The sequence below is a fragment of the Siphateles boraxobius genome, unplaced genomic scaffold, assembly GCF_051911475.1.
Source record: "Siphateles boraxobius isolate OS27281-9 unplaced genomic scaffold, OSU_SipBor_1 35, whole genome shotgun sequence".
Classification (NCBI taxonomy): Eukaryota; Metazoa; Chordata; class Actinopteri; order Cypriniformes; family Leuciscidae; genus Siphateles; species Siphateles boraxobius.
Window position 1 is genome coordinate 746,929 of NW_027508975.1, and position 27,550 is coordinate 774,478.

The 27,550-nt window shown below is 37.4% G+C and overlaps 1 protein-coding gene across 3 annotated transcripts; it reads right to left on the bottom strand.

Moving 5' to 3' along the window:
- Positions 1 to 334: 334 nt before the first annotated feature.
- LOC143702206 (regulation of nuclear pre-mRNA domain-containing protein 1A-like) lies at positions 335 to 25,076 on the bottom strand. 3 transcript variants are annotated; one of them, XR_013190404.1, is made up of 8 exons: positions 24,779 to 25,070; positions 15,916 to 16,045; positions 13,565 to 13,671; positions 11,487 to 11,581; positions 10,359 to 10,485; positions 6,569 to 6,744; positions 3,358 to 3,767; positions 335 to 2,217 (listed from the first exon to the last, which is right to left on the bottom strand). XR_013190404.1 is itself a non-coding variant. In XM_077195741.1 (7 exons), the coding sequence occupies exons 1-7, from the start codon at positions 24,927 to 24,929 to the stop codon at positions 3,612 to 3,614; spliced, it is 942 nt and encodes a 313-aa protein (XP_077051856.1). In that variant the 5' UTR covers positions 24,930 to 25,076; the 3' UTR covers positions 335 to 3,611. The 3 variants fall into 3 exon arrangements, 1 of the variants encoding a protein (XP_077051856.1); XR_013190403.1 differs by having other exon boundaries at positions 3,196 to 3,767; XM_077195741.1 differs by having other exon boundaries at positions 335 to 3,767; positions 24,779 to 25,076.
- Between the last annotated feature and the right edge of the window lie 2,474 nt (positions 25,077 to 27,550).

Here is a 27,550-nt window from a genome sequence, read left to right on the forward strand (position 1 = left end):
CAGAGTCACATGATCCTTCAGAGAAACGTTGATTAAAAATACAAAACAAACTGAAGGATCATGTGACACTGAAGACTGGAGCTGAAAATTCAGCTTTAATCACAGGAATAAATTACACTTTACTATATATTCACATAGAAAACCGCTGATTTACATTGGAATAATATTTCACAATATTACTGGGTTTGTTTTGTATTTTTAATCAAATAAATGCAGCCTTGGTGAGCAGGAGAGACTTCTTTTAAAAACATTAAAAATCTTACCGACCCCAAACTTTTGAACGGCAGTGTATATATAAAATATATTACAATAATTTGAAACCAATCCAGAAAAATGCTAACAGAAATGTCCTCATATTTATTATTCACATCATATGACAAAACAAGTCGGGTCTTTTTTAACACATTGTTCTCAATAAGACATTTTCATAAGGATTTGCCCAATTCCTTTCCATCCAGTAGCAAGACATAATTCCCAAATACAGTTCTAATAATTCCAAATGGAATGTTGATGACAGAATATCTAGAATTAGAATTTGACATTCCATGTCGGATCTTATTTGATTGGAGGATTCTTATTGACTTCATGGGAATTCCATTTGGAATCATGTACTCATTCCTTGAGGATTTTCAACTAGGGAAGTGACTAAATTGATAAATCAAAAAAGTTTTGGCACTTTTTAGGAATCCAGGGCTCAGTTATTTTAAAAAACTTAATCGGGATCAGAATAAAATCCCATGCTTTCCAGGCTCAGGTAATCCGTCTTCCTTTTTTAGTGCCGGTTTTTCAAAGCAACAACTCTCACCCTGATCCAGATCCACACCTTTTCAGATTACCGAATCTGGATTATAGCAGTGCATTTCACAGTGTAGGCTAAAGAACAACAGGTCGAATAGTCAATGTGGGGTCACTTTTAGTAATTTTATTTGAAGAGAAAGAAAACAACATAAACAAACAAAATCCCCTTCCATATTCAATTTCCTTTAAACAATCAGACCCCGGAGGCACAACAGGGACATGGTGATGGGAAAAAATGAGAAGGGAGAAAAAAAATGACATATTTTCGAGTTCTCTCGCAGAGGACTCCTTGGAGGAACGCTAAAATTTGCAAAAGAACCTGAAAACATTAAAAATAATTTCTCATATTTTTTTCCTCATCACCGTGGCTCCGTAATCCCCTTATGCGACTCACGACAAAAACAGGGAAATATACATGCAATACGGGATTATCTCTGATGATTAATATCTCAATATTAAATTATATTATTTTTGTTTGATATTGACAGGATTATTTTATGGCGCCAAAATCTGAAAGACTCCTACTTTTTTACTTTAACTGTTAAACCAATCAAGAGCAAAATAAAATAGAAATGTGTATAATTCAAGATACAAATGTATTTTTTTGACCAATTTTATACAATTGTTCCTGAAATCCACTCTTCTGTTGGGATCAAGATAATCCTGTTTTTTTTTTTGTTTGTTTGTTTTTTGATCTAAGAAATCCCAATCTTTCCATTAAGTTTTAAACAACACATACTAACGTTTTGATCGAGATCAAAACCAAGATTTTGTGATCTAATCCGTTCTTTGCACATCTGGGCTCAGACGAGCCGCTTTCGACAACATTGTGAAAACGTGGATTAAAAATTAGTAAAGGAAAAAAATAAACAAAGTGCAATTTTTGCAAAAATACTGTACATGTTCGTTTCATTACAATCTAAGAAAATAAGTAAAAGAACGACTTTATCCTTTGCCTTCAGCTTTATTTGGCTCAGACGGACACGCTATTTACAAAGGCTGATGATAAAATACACTCGCAACTGAATAAGTTAAAAGTTTCACAGGCAACGAGCGGCGGCGCCTTCAGATGCTACGAAGAAAACGGTTTTAACTAGTAGTATGAGGGAGCGACTATACAGTAAAACGCACATAAACATAAACTCATCAACCAACAAACCGAGAAGGACTATGAACAATAAGTCATCTGAACCAAAGCACTGTGTGTGGATGAAAAGAGGAAAAGATGAAAGTTAAACACATTTGAATTTGTTTGATCAATGTTGCAAAGGACCGCTGACCTTTCAGAGGTTTCATGATTTCAGAATTACACCGAAAGAGATTAAAATCTGAATATTATACGGTATATTCTACTAGGGTTTGCTGGTTCCCAGAAGGGAAACGTCTCTTTACCAACTGCAAAGCTCTTATACATGGAAGCTTGTTTCCGCCACACATTAAAAAAGGTAATTTTTATCTTGCAATTCCCTCAGAATTGAATGTTTATATCTCACAATTCTGACTTTACAACACGCAATTGGTAGTTACAAAGTAAGAATAAGATGATATAGTCGCAATTGTGTTATAAAATCAGAATTGTGAGATATCAACTCGCAGTTCTGAGGAAAAAGTCATTTTTTTCTTAGAATTGGACTTTATATCTCACAATTCTGAGAAAAGATGTCAAATGCGTGATATAAACAGAATTGCGAGATATAAAAACAGAATTGCAAGATATAACAACAGAATTGCGTGATATAAACAGAATTGCGTGATATAAAAACAGAATTGCAAGATATAAAAACAGAATTGCGTGATATAAACAGAATTGCGTGATATAAACAGAATTGCGAGATATAAAAACAGAATTGCAAGATATAAAAACAGAATTGCGTGATATAAACAGAATTGCGTGATATAAACAGAATTGCAAGATATAAAAACAGAATTGTGAGATATAAAAACAGAATTGCAAGATATAAAAACAGAATTGCGTGATATAAACAGAATTGCGAGATATAAAAACAGAATTGTGTAATATAAAAACAGAATTGCAAGATATAAAAACAGAATTGCGTGATATAAACAGAATTGCGAGATATAATTCTGTTTTTATATCTTGCAATTGTTTTTATATCTCGCAATTCTGTTTTTATATCTTGCAATTCTGTTTTTATATCTCGCAATTCTGTTTTTATGTCACACAATTCTGTTTTTATATCTCGCAATTCTGTTTTTATATTACACAATTCTGTTTTATATTACACAATTCTGTTTTTATATTTCACAATTCTGACTTTATATCTCGGAATTCTGAGAAATAAAGATGTAAACTCGCAATTGTGAGATAAAAAGTCTCAATTATCTGTTAAAATGTTTTATTCTGTGGTGGAAACAAGCTTCCATACTCATAACTACATTAACGCCGTTCTAAAATACAGCAGCTGATTATAAGACACTGCACTGAAATGAATATTCACTGCAAAGATACAAAAATAAGAGTACTGAAGTACTATCGAATGAGCAGGAGAGGAGCTGAAGTATTTTATCATTTACTTTTGGTGTCTTGCTTTTATGGACGCTTCCAAAAACAAAGCAACAAATTTGAAGTTCCTTGACTTGTAATTCAAGAATAACTTTGATTGCATTGATCCTAATGCACAGTGGCTTTTCAATCACAAAGGGGGACGATGAACTGAAGTGATACCGCATGAATGATGCTCATCACTGAAACTCTGCAGATTATCAGAGGTGTCCACTAACAGTGGCCAGGTGAAGCCCACTCCAAAGCCAGAACCAAAGTCACTAGGAGATGTTGAGGGCGAGAGTCCAGCTCAGGTTGAGGGGTTGTAAAGATCTCCAGAGGATGGCAGGCGGACCCGTGACGGACCCGTGACGCTCGGGAGTCGAGACAGATCCGGGAGTCCTCCGAGACGAGACCGAAGCTCCTTCCGGACCTGAGACACTCGGGCCAGTTTACGCTTGTATTCCTGAAAGAAAAACACACATCCTGTTAATGCAAACCACAACCGACGATATATTAGTGAAAGCTTTGTTTCAGGACTGTACTGTACAAATTCCTCTTTTTATTTTCACTTAAACAGAAACACAATCATACAAATAACTAGAATGCACATTTCCTGAAGAAAATGTGAGTGGTGCTCGAGTGGCAAAACTCGCCACTCGGTTGCTAGGGTGTGGTACATGATTGCGTACGAGCCAACAAACATGTCTGTACGATGTTCTGGTGCTGAGATATGGCTTATTCATGTTGTTCAGGTGGTTGCTAGGGTGTTCTGGGCGGTTGCTAGGGCGTTGCAAGGGTGTTCCAGCTGGTTGCTATGGTGTTGCTAGGGTGTTCTAGGTGGTTGTTATGGTGTTGCTAGGGTATTCTGGGTGTTTGCTAGGGTGTTCTGGGTGGTTACTATGTTATTGCTAGGTGGTTTCTATGGTGTTCTAGGTGGTCGCTATGGTGTTGCTAGGTGGTTGCTAAGGTGTTCTGGGTGGTTGTTATGGTGTTGCTAGGGTATTCTGGGTGGTTGCTAGGGTGTTATACTACGATATACGAAGTCCAATAATAACCTTTATTAACCTCTTAATTATAACTAATAATTGTCTTTTTTCACTTAAACAATACAAATAATTAAATAAAAATAGTCAAAAAATAACCTATATTAACCTCTTAATAATAACCAATAATCCTTTTTTTTTATCTTTATATATTGAACACAATGCTTTTTATCAGACGCAACAAGAAAAGCTGAACTCTTTCTGGATTTTACTGAATCTGTTTGAGTGTTTTGATTGGTTGTAATGTTTATACTGAGCACAGACGCACTAAAACAATACCGTCTGCTGTTATATAAAGCATTTTATACATTTATGTTTATATATGCACATTACTTAATGAATATTTTCTGTTTTAGTAAATCTGTCAAGATCTTAAAACAGTGTTTCCAGTCATCTGTAATTTTTTTATACCATATTAACGTTTAATTTTAGCATTTTAAAAACGTAATTCTATTCCACCACAAATGTAAAATTTCTAAAAATGTATTTTTTAAACTCTAACATGTTTATATGTCACTAATGAAACCCTGGAAGGCATAAGAATTGCCTTAATTTACACCAAAATATTATTTTCATCGTTTGTTTCATTCAAAGATGCATATGTTATATTTTACACCAATTTAATCACAAAAATTGCAAGTTAACCTGTTTATAGTTAATGTCTGCTTCTACAACGCAAGGCCAACTGTACATTTGGATGTGAAATATGGACATTAACTACATGAATAATCTGTTCCAATAACAGCACATATAACTGTATGTTATCACAGGGGCCGGTTGCATAAACTGCTAAGAGTCTCACAAGTTATTCATCACATTTTTTTTTCCAAGACTGTTCATAACTGTTTGAAGTGAGTTGCATGAAAACATAGATTGGTCTAATTTGATAGTAAATCGTAAGACTGATTGCCTTGAACCGCTAGTTGATCACACTAGTACTTTAATCACAGTCTTAAAATAATAGCCGTTTATGCAACTGGCCCCTGACTTTAAGGGGTCCGAATGAAAAAGTTAAATTTAACTTGCAACCACAATGCTTTTCTTTACACGTTACTTTTATACTTTTAGTCCTAGATGAACTGTGCATAAAATTAAAACTTAAACGCATTTGGCATCATGAACTAAAAATAAACAATCTTTTACAGTACTTGTTATTTAGCATATATAAACACACTATAATACATTTTGATTCTTATTAACCAAAAATAGATTCAGCAAAAGTATTGTTCATGTTAACTACTGTAAAACTAATGTTAAAAGCATATAACCTTTTAGTAAAGTGTGACAGAATAATCATGGTAAGTTATTTCAGTACTGGACTCAAGAATAAGGGTATATTTGTGAAAGCAAAAAAAAAAAAAAAGCACACTCAAGAGATTGGTATTTTTTTTTATTTTTTTTTTCTTTGATCAGTAAAGACGACATCAGGTGGAACACAGGAGCTGCTCACTTCCTGTTGGCAAAGGCTGGAAAATTAAGCGGTTAATGCCCATAAAACTTTTTTAATGAAACTGTGTTTATACTTACCAGCCCAGAAGCGTGTCTCATGCACAGGCGTTAAAGGGACAGTTCACCCCAAAAATAAAACGACTGTCATTATTTACGAGCTCTCAAGTTTTTCCAAACATGTATTAAAAAAATGTTTTTGTGCTGGACATAGATATTTGAACTGAAGCACAGTTTTTGGTCCCTATTGACTTCCATATTATTTCTATGGAAGCCAATACAGAGCAGCAACTGAAATATCATATTTTTTAACATTTTATTTCAGTTGCTGCTCCGTATTGGCTTCCATAGAAATAAATAAGAAATATTATGGAAGTCAATAGGGACCAAAAACTGTTCTTCAGTTCAAAATATGTGTTCAGCACAAAAAAAAAACACTTAATACAGGTTTGGAAAAACTTGAGAGCTCGTAAATAATGACACAATCCTTTTATTTTTGGGTGAACTGTCCCTTTAAGAGAATTCAGCGCTGGCTTTGCTGAAATAGCTTGATATTGGAGTTTCACTGCCCTCTATAGGCAGAACAAACCAACGCAACTCTGATCACAATGCAATTTTTAGCACAGTGGTAAAGATTTGCACATATTTTTGACACACACAAGTTTCAAACACTAAGAATTGGAGAAAGAAAACAAACCGACACTAGTAAGACAACGACAGCAACAGAGGATGAATAGAAAAGAAAAGGAAATGTGATGTCAGTAAGTTTACCCACTTCTAGTTTCTGCTCGTTCTGGGCCAGACCGTCTCTCTGAGTTTGCAGAAAGATGGCAAGCGTGCGTGTGAGTTGGCGTCGGTCGTCGATCTCCGCCGCTAGCCGCCCGCTGTAATCCGCTAGCAGCATACAGGCCTCCTCCACCAGCCGAGAGAGACGCTCGCCTGACTCTTTATCTGACACACACAAGCAGGACAGTCTTACACAGACACACTACATATTTCTATTCAAGTTTATTTGTACTAGGGCTGTGCAACAATTAATCGCATCCAAAATAAAAATACACAGACACATGCATGTATATATTTAAGAAATATGTGTTATTTATATATAAAATATAAATATATACAGGTGAAACTCGAAAAATTAGAATATCGTGCAAAAGTTATAATTTTGATGATTATGGCTTACAGCTTATGAAAACCCCAAATTCAAAATCTCAGAACATTACATGAAAAAGGATTTTAAATACAGAACTGTCGACCCTCTGGAAACTATAATCATGCATATGTAATATAGTTATATATACTAAATATATTAGTTTCACCTTTTAATTTTAATAACTGAAATACATGAACTGTTGCACGATATTCAAATTTTTCGAGTTTCACCTGTATACACATGCAAATATTTCTTAAATATATACATGCATATGTGTGCATTTATATATAAACAGTACACACACATTATAAAAACAAACTTTTATTTTGGATGTGATTAATCGTTGCAGTCCTAATTTGTATAGCACTTTTCACAATGCATATTGCTTCAACACAGGGTTATTATCATTAACTAAAGGGTCGTTTGCACCAACGTTTCAACTAAACACAGAAAACTTTTCATTAGTTTTTGGCTGTTTTGGGGGCCGGAGAATGCAATATTTTGTGAATTTGTGAAAAGAGTGATGTCATGCGCATGCGTATAGTGTGTTCAGTCTATAGATGCATAGTTTTTAAAAAAAATAATCATTTATAATCATGTTAAAATAAAAACAAAAAAATTTAACATGAAAACTAAAAATCTAAAAATAAAAGCAAATTCCAAAATATTAATAAAATAGAAATAAAAAGTACAATTTTACAGTAGAAAAACAGCAGCTTTCAGTTTCAGTTTAGGAAGTTAAAGATGAGTGTGTCAAAGGAATGTCCATATGGCAGTAATATATATATATATATATTATACTATAATATAATAAGTCATGTGCTTAGCTCAGTTAATAAGACGACACAATGAACATGTTAGAAAGCGATTCACACTTCTGCTCGTAATGATTTAAATGTTAGGATAATAAACAATATAATATTAATATTTGATTTGAGTTTATTATGTCAATCCAAAGCTGGCATCATCTGAAGTATACACTATTAATAACAACATTAATATCAGAGAATTTTCATTTTAATTCAGTCTATACAAGTTAGATCAATGGTTCAAGGTCTTCAATCGCCTGTGGGCAAAATGTGCCATTATTAAGCATAAATCATAGGTGTAATAAAAAAAATCTAAATAACCTGTTATTAATGCAAAATATTGTGCCAATCATTTAAGACATTTCTCCTTATATGAAAGCTTTTGGCATAAAGGCTCTTTAAAATTGTTCTATATAGAACACTGAACTTTTACCTCTAAAAGTTTGAGGGTTATTATTTACTAAAACTATTAAAAAGATTTCTGTGAATTGAAAAAAATTAGGTTTAGTGTTTTTTTATCAAGCATGTAAAATCATCAGCAGCATAACGAGGCGCTGAGTGTTTTTCCGGAAAACAAAAGTTGAAAAACGTTCATCTTGGTGTAAAACGCAGCGCTCTTCACTGTCACTTTATACCCAGCCGTCCAATCACAGCGGAGGAGGGGCGGGACTAATACCACACCGACCAATCGCCACATTCTGCTTTTACAACGACAACAAGGGTACAAAACCATTTAAAACAGAAATAAATAAAAACTAAAATGAACTAAAGATTAATTATTTATTTATGACTTAACGCCATATTAGCATTAATGGGTATATTTACGGCAATCAACAGTATTTTCATTTATTTATTTTAAATAATTCTGATTACAATCACTTCAATACATTGTTTACATGAATGTAACAATTTAGTCTTAAAAAAACAATCAATATACAAAATCAGACATGTATACCAATAACAATTACATAGAATCTTTCAATTTAATATTTGATAGAAATTCTAAAATTATTCTAATAGAAACCTATTTAGAAGTGTCCATTAATATATTTTTTTAATAAAAACGTTGTCGAATATAATTTAAAAAAGGACATTCTATTAAAATGTGTTTTACACTTTTTTTCTTACACAAATCGGTTTCTCTTCCCCTTTACTAAAAATAAACTAAACCTAAAACCAACAAACGGACAAAAGCAAAAATGTAACTAAAATTAACGTGAAAACTAAAAATATAAAAATAAAATCTAACACTAATAAAAGATAACACTGGCCTAGTGTTTCTGAACACGTACTGTAGTGGCAGCATGAATCATAATTTGGATTTTTAATACATTGTCTGCATCCGAAATCACATACATTAGGTAAAAAAACAGTATGTGACAAAAGTAGTATGTCTGAATTCACAGAGTAGGTGAAAATACACGGATGATCTACTACTTCCGGTGGGATTCTGAAGTGTGTGTATATGATGGACACTTTTCTATCCCATGAGGCCACAGGAGAGGATTTATGAATGACAGTGAAGCGACGGGTCACATGATAAATGACAACGAGGCGGATGTCCAGATTACAATTATAATATATTAGTGCTGTATTAGTGCAATGATTAATCGCATCCAAAATAAAAGTTTGTGTACTGTGTATAATTATTTTATATATATAAATGCACAAATGTATGTATACATTTAAGAAATATGTGTGATGATATATATATATATATCAATTGTGTGTTTATATATCCAAAATAATTATACACAGTACAAACAAACATTTATTTTGGATGTGATTAATCGTTTCCCAGCACTATAATATATACAACTTACTTTTTTAGTGGTCATGACGCATTTACTTCTTCAAAATAAGTACCTACTCAAGAGAGAATGTGATTTCAGTTGCAGCCAGTCTGTGTCTGATGCTTCTGACATGAAGGTTTACATGCGTGTTCTCTGACATGACGAAGGTTTACATGCGTGTTCTCTGACATGACGAAGGTTTACATGCGTGTTCTCTGACATGACGAAGGTTTACATGCGTGTTCTCTGACATGACGAAGGTTTGCATGCGTGTTCTCTGACATGACGAAGGTTTACATGCGTGTTCTCTGACATGACGAAGGTTTACATGCGTGTTCTCTGACATGACGAAGGTTTACATGCGTGTTCTCTGACATGACGAAGGTTTACATGCGTGTTCTCTGACATGACGAAGGTTTACATGCGTGTTCTCTGACATGACGAAGGTTTGCATGCGTGTTCTCTGACATGACGAAGGTTTGCATGCGTGTTCTCTGACATGACGAAGGTTTGCATGCGTGTTCTCTGACATGACGAAGGTTTGCATGCGTGTTCTCTGACATGACGAAGGTTTGCATGCGTGTTCTCTGACATGACGAAGGTTTGCATGCGTGTTCTCTGACATGACGAAGGTTTGCATGCGTGTTCTCTGACATGACGAAGGTTTACATGCGTGTTCTCTGACATGACGAAGGTTTACATGCGTGTTCTCTGACATGACGAAGGTTTACATGCGTGTTCTCTGACATGACGAAGGTTTACATGCGTGTTCTCTGACATGACGAAGGTTTGCATGCGTGTTCTCACCTGTAACTTTGTGCAATAGTGCCGAGTCCTGCACCTCTGGGGGAAGAGCAGAGATCCGCTGACGGAGAGAAGCGTCACTCGAGGCCGCGTTCTCAAGCTCCTGTAGCGCTCGGATCAGATCCGCAGTCTGGGACACAAAACAAGCTTTCACACACTGGATTATAGAGATGTACAGCTGGGGGTGTGCGATATATATACAGGCGAAACTCGAAAAATTAGAATATCGTGCAAAAGTTTTAATTTTGATGATAATGGCTTACAGTTTATGAAAACCCAAAATTCAAAATCTCAGAAAATTCGAATATTACATGAAATCAATAAAAAAAAAAGGATTTTGAATACAGAAATGTCGGCCCTCTGAAAAGTATAAACATGCATATGTAGTTATGTATACTAAATATATTAGTTTCACCTTTTTATTTGAATTACTGAAATACATGAACTTTTGCACAATATTCAAATTTTTCGAGTTTCACCTGTATATATCGTCTGCGATAATATCGTAATTGTTGTTTTAACGATGTGTGATTTGACATTATCGAGTATATACACCGACTCTCACACACACTCCCAGTGTGTGTTAGTTTTGTAGGTTAGACTAGTGTGCATGCTTTCACTGCGTGATTTAGTCTATTTATATAATTTAGTAATAAATATCACAAGAGAGCAGTTTTTCTCCAGATATTAGCATAACAAATGTAATATTGATTTTATACAAGTTTAATAAAACAAGAAATTACTATTAAGTGACTTACATTTTAGACACCAAATTGCCTGTTTTCGCTCTATTTCACCAATGAAAATCGTTTCCTTACTGAACGAATCTATTTTTTGAACGAATCAGTTGAATCAATGATTCAATGACTAAGATAGTCAAATGCTTCGTTCCTGAATGAATCAGCCGTTTGAATGACTCGGTTAAATCTCAATGACCTGCTCATTATCAGTGACTTGCGGCCACCTACTGGCGGTTTCAATATTACATCAAATAATATCTTTTCTTGTTTTAAATAATTTTAAATATCAATATTCAACATTCATTATCGAGAAAATCCCAGAAAATAGAGATATAATTTGTGAATATCGCACAGCCCTACATGTAGCTAAATATCTGCATGTTCTTCCTACCTGTGGAGGTTCACCAGGGGAGCTTTGGGAGGCGAAGTCATTGTTGTTCACCTTAATTTCTTCGTAAGGCCTTTTCTTTGCCTTCTTTTCTACCTCTGTAGGTCATGAGGAGACGTTCTACATGTGAAGGACTTTCTCAGCAAAGACTCATCAAAACAAAATACTCTGTTTCTTTTTGAACAAATATATAATATTCCCAATTACCTTTCAAATAAGTGAATTATGGAATCCCTGAACCGCAACGGGGAAAAAAATCCGTAAACAAAACGTTTTCTAGAATTACGAGATTAAAGTCATAGCCTTTCGAGTTTGAAGTCGAAGCATGTCGAGATTAAAGTCAAAATATTTCAAGATTAAAATCAAAATATTTTGAGATTAAAGTCGAAGCATTTCGAGAATAAAGTCGAAGCATTTCGAGAATAAAGTCGTTGTATTTTGAGAATAAATTAAAAATGATGAGAATACAGTCTTCCGTAGAAGTCAACGTGCCACATAAAGTTTAAACCAGGATTGTGGTAATCTCGAAATATTCCCACTTAAACCTCGAAATATTCCCACTTAAACCTCGAAATATTCCCACTTAAACCTCGAAATATTCCCACTTAAACCTCGATACATTCCCACTTAAACCTCGATACATTCCCACTTAAACCTCGATACATTCCCACTTAAACCTCGATACATTCCCACTTAAACCTCGATACATTCCCACTTAAACCTCGATACATTCCCACTTAAACCTCGATACATTCCCACTTAAACCTCGATACATTCCCACTTAAACCTCGATACATTCCCACTTAAACCTCGATACATTCCCACTTAAACCTCGATACATTCCCACTTAAACCTCGATACATTCCCACTTAAACCTCGATACATTCCCACGTAAACCTCGATACATTCCCACGTAAACCTCGATACATTCCCACTTAAACCTCGATACATTCCCACTTAAACCTCGATACATTCCCACTTAAACCTCGATACATTCCCACTTAAACCTCGATACATTCCCACTTAAACCTCGATACATTCCCACTTAAACCTCGATACATTCCCACTTAAACCTCGATACATTCCCACTTAAACCTCGATACATTCCCACTTAAACCTCGATACATTCCCACTTAAACCTCGATACATTCCCACTTAAACCTCGATACATTCCCACTTAAACCTCGATACATTCCCACTTAAACCTCGATACATTCCCACTTAAACCTCGATACATTCCCACTTAAACCTCGATACATTCCCACTTAAACCTCGATACATTCCCACTTAAACCTCGATACATTCCCACTTAAACCTCGATACATTCCCACTTAAACCTCGAAATATTCCCACTTAAACCTCGATACATTCCCACTTAAACCTCGATACATTCCCACTTAAACCTCGATACATTCCCACTTAAACCTCGATACATTCCCACTTAAACCTCGATACATTCCCACTTAAACCTCGATACATTCCCACTTAAACCTCGATACATTCCCACTTAAACCTCGATACATTCCCACTTAAACCTCGATACATTCCCACTTAAACCTCGATACATTCCCACTTAAACCTCGATACATTCCCACTTAAACCTCGATACATTCCCACTTAAACCTCGATACATTCCCACTTAAACCTCGATACATTCCCACTTAAACCTCGATACATTCCCACTTAAACCTCGATACATTCCCACTTAAACCTCGATACATTCCCACTTAAACCTCGAAATATTCCCACTTAAACCTCGAAATATTCCCACTTAAACCTCGAAACATTCCCACTTAAACCTCGAAATATTCCCACTTAAACCTCGAAACATTCCCACTTAAACCTCGAAACATTCCCACTTAAACCTCGAAACATTCCCACTTAAACCTCGAAACATTCCCACTTAAACCTCGAAATATTCCCACTTAAACCTCGAAATATTCCCACTTAAACCTCGCAATATTCCCACTTAAACCTCGATATATTCCCACTTAAACCTCGAAATATTAGATTTTTTTTTTTGCACGTTGCGGTTCATGGCTTCCGTAGTGAATAGTATGACCGTGTGGTGGTTTACTTACGCAGGACGTCAGAGAGTTTGTCCAGTACATCATTCTCATAGACGGCTCTTTCATGCCAGATGGACAGAACTCGACCTAACTGTTTCTTGCAGCCCTCGTCTCCTTCACTGGACAGGAAGGATAAATACTTGGTAAATATAATTTTACCACAAGAAGAATAATTGCAACACTACAGCAAGATGCAAATATTAGAAAGATCTTAAATTAAGACTGAATTATACTTGAGTGTTAAATTGATAGAAATTTGATAGAAATATAAAAACAGATTATTATATATAAAATATATTTTTTTATTGCAGCATTTTTAATTATGTAATATATATATATATATATATATATACACACACACACATACACACAGTATTTTTAATTAATCATGCCAAATCAACATCAAATGTTTTAATTTAATATACAGGTTCTTCTCAAAAAATTTGCATATTGTGATAAAGTTCATTATTTTCCATAATGTAATGATAAAAATTAAACTTTCATATATTTTAGATTCATTGCACACCAACTGAAATATTTCAGGTCTTTTATTGTTTTAATACTGATGATTTTGGCATACAGCTCATGAAAACCCAAAATTCCCATCTCATAAAATTAGCATATTTCATCCGACCAATAAAATAAGTGTTTTTAATACAAAAAAAAGTCAACCTTCAAATAATTATGTTCAGTTATGCACTCAATACTTGGTCGGGAATCCTTTTGCAGAAATGACTGCTTCAATGTGGCGTGGCATGGAGGCAATCAGCCTGTGGCACTGCTGAGGTGTTATGGAGGCCCAGGATGCTTCGATAGCGGCCTTAAGCTCATCCAGAGTGTTGGGTCTTGCGTCTCTCAACTTTCTCTTCACAATATCCCACAGATTCTCTATGGGGTTCAGGTCAGGAGAGTTGGCAGGCCAATTGAGCACAGTAATACCATGGTCAGTAAACCATTTACCAGTGGTTTTGGCACTGTGAGCAGGTGGCAGGTCGTGCTGAAAAATGAAATCATCTCCATAAAGCTTTTCAGCAGATGGAAGCATGAAGTGCTCCAAAATCTCCTGATAGCTAGCTGCATTGACCCTGCCCTTGATAAAACACAGTGCACTAACACCAGCAGCTGACATGGCACCCCAGACCATCACTGACTGTGGGTACTTGACACTGGACTTCAGGCATTTTGGCATTTCCTTCTCCCCAGTCTTCCTCCAGACTCTGGCACCTTGATTTCCGAATGACATGCAAAACTGAGCAACAGTCCAGTGCTGCTTCTCTGTAGCCCAGGTCAGGCGCTTCTGCCGCTGTTTCTGGTTCAAAAGTGGCTTGACCTGGGGAATGCGGCACCTGTAGCCCATTTCCTGCACACGCCTGTGCACGGTGGCTCTGGATGTTTCTACTCCAGACTCAGTCCACTGCTTCCGCAGGTCCCCAAGGTCTGGAATGGGTCCTTCTCCACAATCTTCCTCAGGATCCGGTCATCTCTTCTCGTTGTGCAGCGTTTTTTGCCACACTTTTTCCTTCCCACAGACTTCCCACTGAGGTGCCTTGATACAGCACTCTGGGAACAGCCTATTTGTTCAGAAATTTCTTTCTGTGTCTTACCCTCTTGCTTGAGGGTGTCAATGATGGCCTTCTGGACAGCAGTCAGGTCGGCAGTCTTACCCATGATTGCGGTTTTGAGTAATGAAACAGGCTGGGAGTTTTTAAAAGCCTCAGGAATCTTTTGCAGGTGTTTAGAGTTAATTAGTTGATTCAGATGATTAGGTTAATAGCTTAATTTTTTGAGATAGGAATTTTGGGTTTTCATGAGCTGTATGCCAAAATCATCAGTATTAAAACAATAAAAGACCTGAAATATTTCAGTTGGTGTGCAATGAATCTAAAATATATGAAAGTTTAATTTTTATCATTACATTATGGAAAATAATGAACCATCACAATATGCTAATTTTTTTAGAAGGATCTGTATATCCATAAAACATTTTTTTTTAATTTATGTTCCTTTTAGTTGAATTAGTTTAATTAGTTTTCGATGTAGTAATTTTGTTTTAAAAAATGTGCTTTTGTCATTTTATAAGGTTTAATTAATTTTTATTTCAGTTTTTTGCTTTTTTATTAGTCATTAAAAGTTTCATTAGTTTAACTTATTATTTAACTTGTATTTATTTCCAGTTAATTCTAGTTGCGTCAACCAACTTATTTTGGTTTATTGCCAAGGCAGCATTTCTAATTTTCATTTAGTTTAAGTTTTTCAACTGATTTCAATAACCCTGATCCACTAAGAAAAAGAAAAATATAGGCCTAACAACTTGACAATTTAAAAAAAGCACTAAACAGTCTAAATATACTGGTCTGGCTCACCTGGAGACATGTTTGAACGCATCGACAATGACTGGCGCGAAGTCGTCTGTGAACTCTGGTCCTTTTCTCTTGCTGTTCTGAATTACATCATTCGCAAGATACAGGAAGGTCAGTTTACGAGAAACCTGGGCTGTACAGAGACAAAACAACACGTCTTAGGTTTAATAGGACGTCTGGGGAGGAATAATGCTTTAAATACTTGTGATCTTTAAAAAATACATTCTTTTAATCAAATCATTTATGCCACTGGCTTTGAATGTCAGTTTGAGAGGAAAAAAATAATCTGAATAGCAATTAAAAAAAATACTAGGCAACAAAAACAGTTATTAGTCTGTGAACACAGGTAAAGCTTTCAAGTGAGAAACGCTTGTTACAGATTCCAGCTGAACACAAAAACTGCTATGGAAACGACATCTTGTGAGATCTCAAGAGAGATGGATGATCTAAAGATAGCAGTGTATCACCCCTCATCTAATCCCATATGCAAACAAACACAGTTCTAATTTTGTCTGTGCTTGATCAAATTATTCTGAAGCTGTAATCTCTTCCTATTAGCCAAGGAGGAGCTCATACACGAACAACTAGCCTATAGGCCAGTGGTTCTCAAAGTGTGGCACGCGGAGGAATCACTGAATCTCGCACGTATGATCACACCGGTGAGTAGATTGGTCAGTGCATCATGTGATCAACTACTAAATTCAAATTAAAATATTTTTCGACAATACAATATTCTCAATAACCTTTCAAATCAGTGAATTACGGAATCCCTGAACCGCAAACGGAAAAAAGAAAAGAATCCGTTTTTTCTTCTTCTAAAATTACAAGATAAAAATCAAGCATTTCGAGATAAAAGTCGAAACATAACGAGAATAAAGTCGTAGTATTTTGAGAATAAAGTCAAAATTACAAGAATACAGTCTTCCGTAGAAGTCAACGTGCCACAAAGTTTAAACCAGGGTTGTGGTAATCTCGAAATACTCCGACTGCAACCTCGAAATACTCCGCCTGCAACCTCGAAATACTCCGCCTGCAACCTCGAAATACTCCGCCTGCAACCTCGAAATACTCCGCCTGCAACCTCGAAATACTCCGACTGCAACCTCGAAATACTCCGACTGCAACCTCGAAATACTCCGACTGCAACCTCGAAATACTCCGACTGCAACCTCGAAATACTCCGACTGCAACCTCGAAATACTCCGACTGCAACCTCGAAATACTCCGACTGCAACCTCGAAATACTCCGACTGCAACCTCGAAATACTCCGACTGCAACCTCGAAATACTCCGACTGCAACCTCGAAATACTCCGACTGCAACCTCGAAATACTCCGACTGCAACCTCGAAATACTCCGACTGCAACCTCGAAATACTCCGACTGCAACCTCGAAATACTCCGACTGCAACCTCGAAATACTCCGACTGCAACCTCGAAATACTCCGACTGCAACCTCGAAATACTCCGACTGCAACCTCGAAATACTCCGACTGCAACCTCGAAATACTCCGACTGCAACCTCGAAATACTCCGACTGCAACCTCGAAATACTCCGACTGCAACCTCGAAATACTCCGACTGCAACCTCGAAATACTCCGACTGCAACCTCGAAATACTCCGACTGCAACCTCGAAATACTCCGACTGCAACCTCGAAATACTCCGACTGCAACCCTCGAAATACTCCGACTGCAACCTCGAAATACTCCGACTGCAACCTCGAAATACTCCGACTGCAACCTCGAAATACTCCGACTGCAACCTCGAAATACTCCGACTGCAACCTCGAAATACTCCGACTGCAACCTCGAAATACTCCGACTGCAACCTCGAAATACTCCGACTGCAACCTCGAAATACTCCGACTGCAACCTCGAAATACTCCGACTGCAACCTCGAAATACTCCGACTGCAACCCTCGAAATACTCCGACTGCAACCTCGAAATACTCCGACTGCAACCTCGAAATACTCCGACTGCAACCTCGAAATACTCCGACTGCAACCTCGAAATACTCCGACTGCAACCTCGAAATACTCCGACTGCAACCTCGAAATACTCCGACTGCAACCTCGAAATACTCCGACTGCAACCTCGAAATACTCCGACTGCAACCTCGAAATACTCCGACTGCAACCTCGAAATACTCCGACTGCAACCCCGAAATACTCCCACTGCAACCCCGAAATACTCCCACTGCAACCCCGAAATACTCCCACTGCAATCCCGAAATACTCCGACTGCAACCTCGAAATACTCCGCCTGCAACCTCGAAATACTCCGACTGCAACCTCGAAATACTCCGACTGCAACCTCGAAATACTCCGACTGCAACCTCGAAATACTCCGACTGCAACCTCGAAATACTCCGACTGCAACCTCGAAATACTCCGACTGCAACCTCGAAATACTCCGACTGCAACCCTCGAAATACTCCGACTGCAACCTCGAAATACTCCGACTGCAACCTCGAAATACTCCGACTGCAACCTCGAAATACTCCGACTGCAACCTCGAAATACTCCGACTGCAACCTCGAAATACTCCGACTGCAACCTCGAAATACTCCGACTGCAACCTCGAAATACTCCGACTGCAACCTCGAAATACTCCGACTGCAACCTCGAAATACTCCGACTGCAACCTCGAAATACTCCGACTGCAACCTCGAAATACTCCGACTGCAACCTCGAAATACTCCGACTGCAACCTCGAAATACTCCGACTGCAACCTCGAAATACTCCGACTGCAACCTCGAAATACTCCGACTGCAACCTCGAAATACTCCGACTGCAACCTCGAAATACTCCGACTGCAACCTCGAAATACTCCGACTGCAACCTCGAAATACTCCGACTGCAACCTCGAAATACTCCGACTGCAACCTCGAAATACTCCGACTGCAACCTCGAAATACTCCGGCTGCAACCTCGAAATACTCCGGCTGCAACCTCGAAATACTCCGACTGCAACCTCGAAATACTCCGACTGCAACCTCGAAATACTCCGACTGCAACCTCGAAATACTCCGACTGCAACCTCGAAATACTCCGACTGCAACCTCGAAATACTCCGACTGCAACCTCGAAATACTCCGACTGCAACCTCGAAATACTCCGACTGCAACCTCGAAATACTCCGACTGCAACCTCGAAATACTCCGACTGCAATCCCGAAATACTCCGACTGCAACCTCGAAATACTCCGACTGCAACCTCGAAATACTCCGACTGCAACCTCGAAATACTCCGACTGCAATCCCGAAATACTCCGACTGCAATCTCGAAATACTCCGACTCCAATCTCGAAATACTCCGACTGCAATCTCGAAATACTCCGACTGCAATCTCGAAATACTCCGACTATACACACTGATGTCTATGGAAGCGGCAATAATATTAATTTCTACTATAAGGAATGTTAATCATGTGACATCATGCCGTGTTGCATTATGGGTCCGCCGCCATATTTACAGGATCGCACCCTATCCCGCTGTATTTGAATTCGTGTGTTAGAGGCTGTGTTTGGATTTTCTGTCGAGATTTTAATAAACTGCTCGATGCAGGTCGGCATAGCAGGTCACATGATCGTTCAGGGAGGAAACTGAACAACGGAATGTTTTTTCAGCTCTCCTTCTTGGAAAAAACAAGGGAAGCAGGTCGAGGAGCTGACTAGAAGACGCTGGATCACGTGGGTTGCCGCAATCAGGAGGAAAAACTTTACTTTTCACAACATCCCAGCATCAACGAGAGTGTTTTTTCAATGCAAAAATAATGTAATGCAAATTATGTATTCATTAATTTCTAACCAACATAACCACATGAGTTACAAAAATAAATCTGCCCACCACAAGCAAATCTTTTTTTATTATTGAAAATGCTCCTGCTCAAAACCACTGCTTATGACTCTTTAAAATAACATAACTTTAACTAAATATTTAGCATTTTGTTGGTTTTAATAACTTGGCCAAAAACACAAGTGCCATCTAAACCTTTGCCAGTACAACTGTTCATGAGCTTAAAGGGATTTTAGTCCAGTCATTTTAAGCCAAAATGGGGGTCAACCTAGAACAAATTGCAACAGAAGCAAACTCAACATCTCAATATGTCCTGAGTAAGGGAAAAAAAGCCCCGAAGAATCCCATTAGGGGAAAGTTTAAAAAAAGACCCAAATATAGCCTACCGGTATTCATTCTTTTTCTCACGTGAACAGGGTAAAAATGTTAAATACCCAATTTTTTGGGGGGTATTTTTATAAATACCCAAACAGATCTAAACATTGGGTATAGCAGGTGAAAACGTCTTGTTGAATCTTGTTGACATATAACAGTAAAAGACTTTATGTTAAGGTCTGAATGGAACCCATTTAGGCTACCTATGAACATTAATACATAGAGGCAGGAAGAAGTACTTTAGAAACCAGCCTTTATTAATTATTATTGCAGAGATGGGGTTTGGGCATTGAGTGCATTGTGTACGCAATTTGATTTTTGATCCAGCCACTTTTTATTTTACCTACCTTTTGTCTTCTGCATTCTCCTGTTCTTCCCTCAGACTCATCCCCAGAAACAGTCCCACGGACCCAGCCCCAAACCCCATCTCTGCAAGAATAATTAGCCTAATAAAGGATGGTTTCTAAAGTACTTCTTCCTGCCTCTATGCATTAATGTTCATGGGTAGCCTAAATGGGTTCCATTCAGACCTTAACAAAGTCTTTTACTGTTATACGTCAACAAGATTCAACAAGACGTTTTCACCTGCTATACCAAATGTTTAGATTTGTTTGGGTATTTATGCAAATTAGCACATTGGTAATTAGATTACGCACCGTTTGTCCATGATAACAAACAATTTCAAAAAACTTGTAATACATTTTTTGTTTGTCTTGATGCAAGTAATCAACTCAGTAATTTTCATGGTGATATATCTAAAGGTTAAAATGTTTACCCTATTCATGTGAGAAAAAGAATGAATAGGCGAATGAATAGGGTATATTTTTGTATTTTTGGAAACTTTCCCCTAATGGGATTCTTTGGGGCTTTCTTTCCTTACTCAGGACATATTGAGGATACAAAATCAGTTGAGTTTGCTTCTGTTGCAATTTGTTCAACCTTTTTTCATAAAATTACTGGACTATTTATAACTTTTAAACTCATGCAAAGTGTACGCGTCGCACTCAATCCAAAAACAAGGTAAATAACGATGTCCGGATATGTGAGCGGAGATAGTGTGTCTGGATCCGTAATCCAGTCTTGGGCTGCTAAATCATATGGATCAACGTTGTTTATCGCGGACAGTTTGCCCAAATAACGTTTTTTTGCAGTGGCTTCTCTTTTTCTTTCAACTTCTCCATTTCTTCTTCAATTTGACCTCGTTTTAGCCAAACACACCCACTATTAAATGCCATAGCAACGGCCGGCGAAAAGGTAAACCGATATCGTGCCTGTAAACATGGCGCCGACGTCCCATAATGCAACACTGCGTGACGTACCTTCACATTCCCTATAATTAGACGACACGTTTTATTCATATCAGATACACATCGTGTAAGAAACTTTAAAGTTAACTCTATTCTTCTCCCAGTTCACCGGACACTTACTTTCATGTATTTCGGGAGAAGTGGATGAAATCACGTGATGTAAATCCAACAGATCCGATTCTCTAAACAGTGGCACAAACTAACATAGCGGCGCGTATAGCTCAACTGACGCGATTGTTATAAAGGTATTTAAACAACAAAACACTTCCACATGCACATATTTGACAGTCGGAATACCAAATATTTCATGCCATAGCTAAAATTTGTGAATGTTTTGCATAAAAACGGAAATAAAGCAGATCATCAGTCATTCAGTGCTATTGTGCCTGCGGGGTCACATGACAAGCAATGACGCGTCACCATGGAAACAATAAAGTGATAAGTTCGCCTTGAAAAACTCACATCGGTAAGCCAGAATATTTTAAATGTACGTGTAAAAAGGTTAAATATGAATACTCAGCCCGTGTTCTGTTTTTATTGAGTACAGTACTTTTTTTTACTTAATATTTTAAGTACAGTACAGTTTTTATTTCACTTTTAGGTGCAATACATTTTCATTTGTGGGTGACAGTAATAAATATTCTTATTAGAAATTAAACTGCCTCATTTTATAGCTGTCCATAACTGTAGCTGAATAGTTAGGCCTACTAAGCATTTACGCTACTGTATTTTCATATTGGTCATTATGGTGGTACTTGGTGAAAAAAAGTTTGAGAACCACTGAACTAGGCTAAACAACAATAAAGAATAACGTAACGTTCGGTAATCATTGGGAGCGAGGCATGAAATCTCGAAATTATTTTATTTTAGCACTGCTGTGCCATTGCATGCAGTAATCTAAAGCCTAGGTCTAAATAAAACAACCCGGTACCAGAAAACACACCCTGGTGAATTTAGGAACGCACATGTTTATTTTTTAATGTAATTGTTATCAGGCATATAAGAAAAAAATTGCCTGATATATTAAAGCCGATAAATAATGTATTATTTCCTTCAGCTAGTGCACTGTTCGACATGATGCTTTTTTGAATCTGCTGAAATATGATGAATCACTTCAAAAAAGGAAAATACAGTAAAGTACAACATGTGCAGCACAAAATCGACTACATAAAATCACAATGAGAACATTATAATTGTATTTGGGACGGGGCTTTTAATGGTTAGCCTTGTTTTTGTAATCAGGCTTAAAAAAAAAGATGTAAAAATTTTGATTTAGGTTTATCGGCCAATTTATCGGTTATCGGCTTTCAAATATGAAGAATTATCGGTTATCGTATCGGCTAAATTTTTCATATCGGTGCATCCCTAGTTGAATAGCAGAAAAACCTCTGATTAGAAATCAATGATCGTCCGTTTTCATGTAGGAAGATGGAACAATTTCTAATCGCGATTGACACCAAACTTCCCAGTGGCTTCATACCTCACCTTGCATTCACTTATTTCAATCATGTGAGATTAGACTTTCCATGTCATCACTGAGCAACAAGTCAAACACATGACAATTACCAGAGTAAACAGACTAGTTTACCAAACACATAAATTAATCATCAAACTGTACATTCAAAGCCTGATTAAGACCTAAAGACAATACGTTTAATGTACACCTTAATAATAAATGTTTGCACGCACTCATACAACCGAGCTGATCAAAGAAACCATACTCCTACAGCACATAATGCATCATTATCACAATGGTGCAACATTATGGCAAACCTTCAGTGGTTATGCAGGATCAGACAGGTTTATGATCATGTCTGCGAGAAGATTTAAAAAAAACCCAACTGTGCAGATCTATGATAACACTGGCAACCACAAAGCCTAATAAACTGTCCCTATGCAATTACTGGTAAGTACCTAAATCTATACACACAGAGACAAAAATATATGGCGACATGAAGTTTAAATAGAAACTGATGAAGCAATGAAACCTAAAGCTATGGTGAAGTTGGATTATTACGTACTGGTAAACGGTGGTGTACCAAAATTAAATTAAAGCTTTTATTTAGCTGAAAAAAGAAACTGAACTGCAATTAACTGGGTAATTAAAAAACTACATGCGTGATTAAAGTTGTTGTAAAGTTCTTACCGCTTCTTCATATTTCAGCCAAACTAATTGTATATATTATTACTCCATTGCATCATTGGAGAAACACTAATTAAAGTGATAGTTCACCCAAAAATTAAAATTGTCATCATTTACTCACCCTCATGTTGTTCCAAACCTGTATGAATTTCTTTATTCCTATTTAACACAAAGGAAAATATTTTGAAGAATGTTTGTAACCAAACCATTTATGGTCCCCTTGACTTCCCCTTTGGTATTTATTCCCATACTATGCAAGTCAATATGGACCAGAAATGGTTTGGTTACAAACATTCTTCAAAATATGGAAATCAATGGAAATGGAACTCAAATATGGAAATCAATGGTGCCTCACAATTGTATGGTTACATAAATCCTTCAAAATAACTTCTTTTGTGTTCAGCAGAATACAGAGATTTAAACAGATATGAAAATGATGGCATAACTTTCATTTTTGGGCGAATTATCCCTTAAAACCTCACTATTTCCATCCATAACTATTTTAGGCCAAAATCAACTTTGTGGTTGCTGAAATTTCTGGAATAAACCAGGAATATCACAGCCAAAAACTTTATTGTACTAATAATAGCCATCAGACTGAGTGTCCAAGCAAATCAGGTGTGTGTCCCAACACACAGAGGAGAGTGAAAGGGTCTAGGTACAAGTACAGTCATTGATTGATTGTGTGTGTGTGTGTGTGTGTGTGTGTGTGTGTGTGTGTGTGTGTGTGTGTGTGTGTTTGTATTTCCATTTTTACAAGAGTAGAAAAAATACTATAAATAAAGGCTCATATTAAGTGTCCCAAAACCCCATATATGCCATAGTAGGGAAACAAATGAGTAGTAGATGCTTCAAAATGGCTGCCATGGTCAGTGGGAGCATCAATAACTGAAGAAAATAAATCTAATTATGATATTATATTGAATATTTCTTCTGTGAGACTCACTCTCGTATGCAGAAGTGAAACTGACCTAACACACGTGCCTCAATAATTGCAATTGTTATGCAGGCTGATGTGATGTTGATTGATAAAGAAAATCAGTCAATAATTGAGGTTTTGATTCAATAAAAACCTGCAAGGGAATCAAAACATGTAACTTAGATAAGCTAAGCTACTAGCTTACAATACTAGCTTGTTTGCTACATGTGCTGTTTAATTTCGTTTCCAAACGTCAAAACATGACATAATCTCGCATTTTAGAGCTCATCTAGGTGTTTGGTGTGAAATGTGCCTCTCCTTACCTCTCTTCAGCTCGTTATACCAGACTTTGACGATGGTTTTGGAGTGTTTTCTGTGGTGGATGAGCCACAGTGAAAGGGTCTGCACGCTCTGCTGGGAGTTACTCAGTTCTGATAATTTCTTCTCCAAAGCAGGCTCCGAGAAAACGGACATTTTCAATTACAAGTAAATGCTGGGTAGAAAACGCTCCTTGCCCACACCAAGCACCCGAAGGTCGAGGATATTAAAGCTAATAACTCCTCACGCTAGCTAAACATTCCCTGGCTGGTTTGGTTTACCACACGGCGCATGCGCAGACTCATCGCGCAATGTTAGAGGACGTTATAAATCGCATCGATGACCACTAGACACTAGACCGCAGTTTCAGCCCTCTTCAAAGTGTAGACTACTAAACAATATAATATTTTAAGTTTAATCATCTTCTACGGGAATTGTAGTTTTGCGGGGCATACAGAGGGAGCAGATGACGACATAATTTCACACAAAAAAATCACAAAAATATTAAGAACAACAAAATTGATAATAATAAGAAATATTTTTCAACATTGATAATAGGCTAATAAGAAATGTTTCTTGAGCAGCAACTCAGCTCATTAGAGTGATTTCTGAAGGATCATGTGACTGAAAAATCAGCTTTGCCAATATTAACATTTACATATATTTTATATTTTAAAATAGTTATTTAATATACACATTTCCCCCCCAATTTTATGTATATATATTTTTTTATTTTAAGCTGTAATTATATTCATAATATTACTGATTTACTGTAGGCCTATTGTTTTACATTAAAACTATTGTTTCTTAAAAGTGAACTCAATTTATTTCTACTATCTCAATTTAATATTTGGAGGCAGGAGGAGTGTTTAATATATATATATATATATATGTGTGTGTGTGTGTGTGTGTGTGTGTGGGTGTGTTTGTGTGTGTGTGTGTGTGTGTGTGTGTGTGTGTGTGTGTGTGTGTGTGTGTGTTGCTTCTGTAGCCATTGAAATAACTGAGAGTTCTAAATGTTCTGACATCATAGTGGAGCTTCATCTCTAAACTGCAGCTCTGACTCTGTTCTGCTGTTGGTGTGTTATATTGGAGAGAACAGATCGAAAGACTTTCTGCAGATATCGACCACAAATATTGAATCGACTCGCAACATTCGGTGTCCATGATGGCGCTGTTCAGCCTTGTGTGTAGACAACTGTTGGACTGTTTCACACACTTCTTGCCTCAGAGAGCGGCGCAAGAACCAGAGAAACTTCCGGAGGAGTGTGAGGCCTCCACTGCCAAGGTAACGTTACCTGAGAAGAGCCGGCATGGAGAGAGAGAGGAGGAGGAAAGAGGAAGACCTAAAGATGAGGCCGAAACAGACAGAGACACACTTGAAAAGATAAAGATGAAGAAGAATGGACGTGTGCATCACAGAAAGAGAGAGAAGCTGATGGATGGAGGACCTGACCTTAGAGAAGCTGGAGAAAAGAAAAGGAAGGAGAGAAAGCGGAAGACAACGGTTCTTCTCGTGGAGGTCAAACCTCTGGATCCAGTGAGATCGTCCGTCTTGAAGCCAATAGAGGGAGAAATCCCGATGTTTCCCAGCGTCTCCGAACACGTCGCTCTTCCATCCGCTCGCTTCAAACTCCTGCCGCCAGTGACAAAACCACACACGCATCCACAGAAACCAGTTCCCGCATCCGAGGAGGAGTTTTCCCGGATTCAAGAGGACCACGATGAAGTCGCTTCCCTCAAACCCTCTTCATCCCGAGGGTGTCCTTTCAAACGTCTTCCTCCACGTCCAACTCCTGCACCGGATGAGCTGTTTTCCCTGAGACGAGTGTGTTCTCCCGGCCGGAAGCCTCATCCGTTCCCGTCTCCACAACTCGTGCTGGTGGACATCTAGGATGAGGAGAACGAGTACGTGGAGTTCACTGGGAAAACCTCACTCAAACGCTCCCGAACGCCGGAGCCCGAAGCCAAACCGGGAAAGTTGTTTGCTTGGATTGAGAAAGAGGAGGAAGAGTGGGCGAGCGAAGAGGAGGAGATCCAGGGATTTGAGGATGATCCCAGTGAAATGGGAGACTTCACGGCTTCTCCTGCCATTCCCAAGAATGAGATCCAGCGCGATGTGAGCGTCCAGGAAAAGTGCACAAGAAAACTCCCACTTTTTCTGTTCACCTGGAGAGAGGAGGAGAAGAAAACAATGAAGGAGAAGGAGTTGCTGCTCGAACGCTACAGGAATGATCCCAATACTGAAGCACTTGTGGATCAACAAGCACAACCGCATCTACAGCTCCTCCTGATGAAGATCCTCATCGTCCCTTTATCCCGTGTAAATAAAACATCCTCTTCATTTATTACCTGTGGAAATAAAAAAAATTGCAAACAAAAAAATTGAAAGATTCATGACTCTTCTTGACTATTGAAACATAAAACACGCGTAATATGAAGTGGATCAATTTGAATGGAACTGTTTAACTAGGAAGTGAATCGTTCAATTCAGTTCATAAGAGTGAAGTTCACAGGTCAGTAACAGATCGATATATCGTCTCTCCATCCATCAACTGCTCGTCTTTCATGTTTATTCCCTTGTTTCTGCCTTAAATTTACAAGTACAATCAACTTCGATGTTTAAGTCACTTCAACTTAAATTACATTAAACTGACTTAAAAAATTTGTTGAATCTTGTATTGCTTATAGAATTTTTTTTAAATGGCGTAATTTATTTGGATGAGTTATTATATTTTATATTGATCATATAATTTTCGAAAGTGTGGATTTTTAGA

What these genes read in the sequence shown, in the direction of transcription:
- LOC143702206 (XM_077195741.1), bottom strand. Translation starts at nt 24,929, where the DNA reads ATGTCCGTTTTCTCGGAGCCTGCTTTGGAGAAGAAATTATCAGAACTG. An exon ending in CAAACTCTCTGACGTCCTGC is followed by an intron (nt 11,582 to 13,564) that starts GTAAGTAAACCA and finishes CATGACCTACAG; the next exon opens with AGGTAGAAAAGAAGGCAAAG. An exon ending in CCCCTGGTGAACCTCCACAG is followed by an intron (nt 10,486 to 11,486) that starts GTAGGAAGAACA and finishes TTTGTGTCCCAG; the next exon opens with ACTGCGGATCTGATCCGAGC.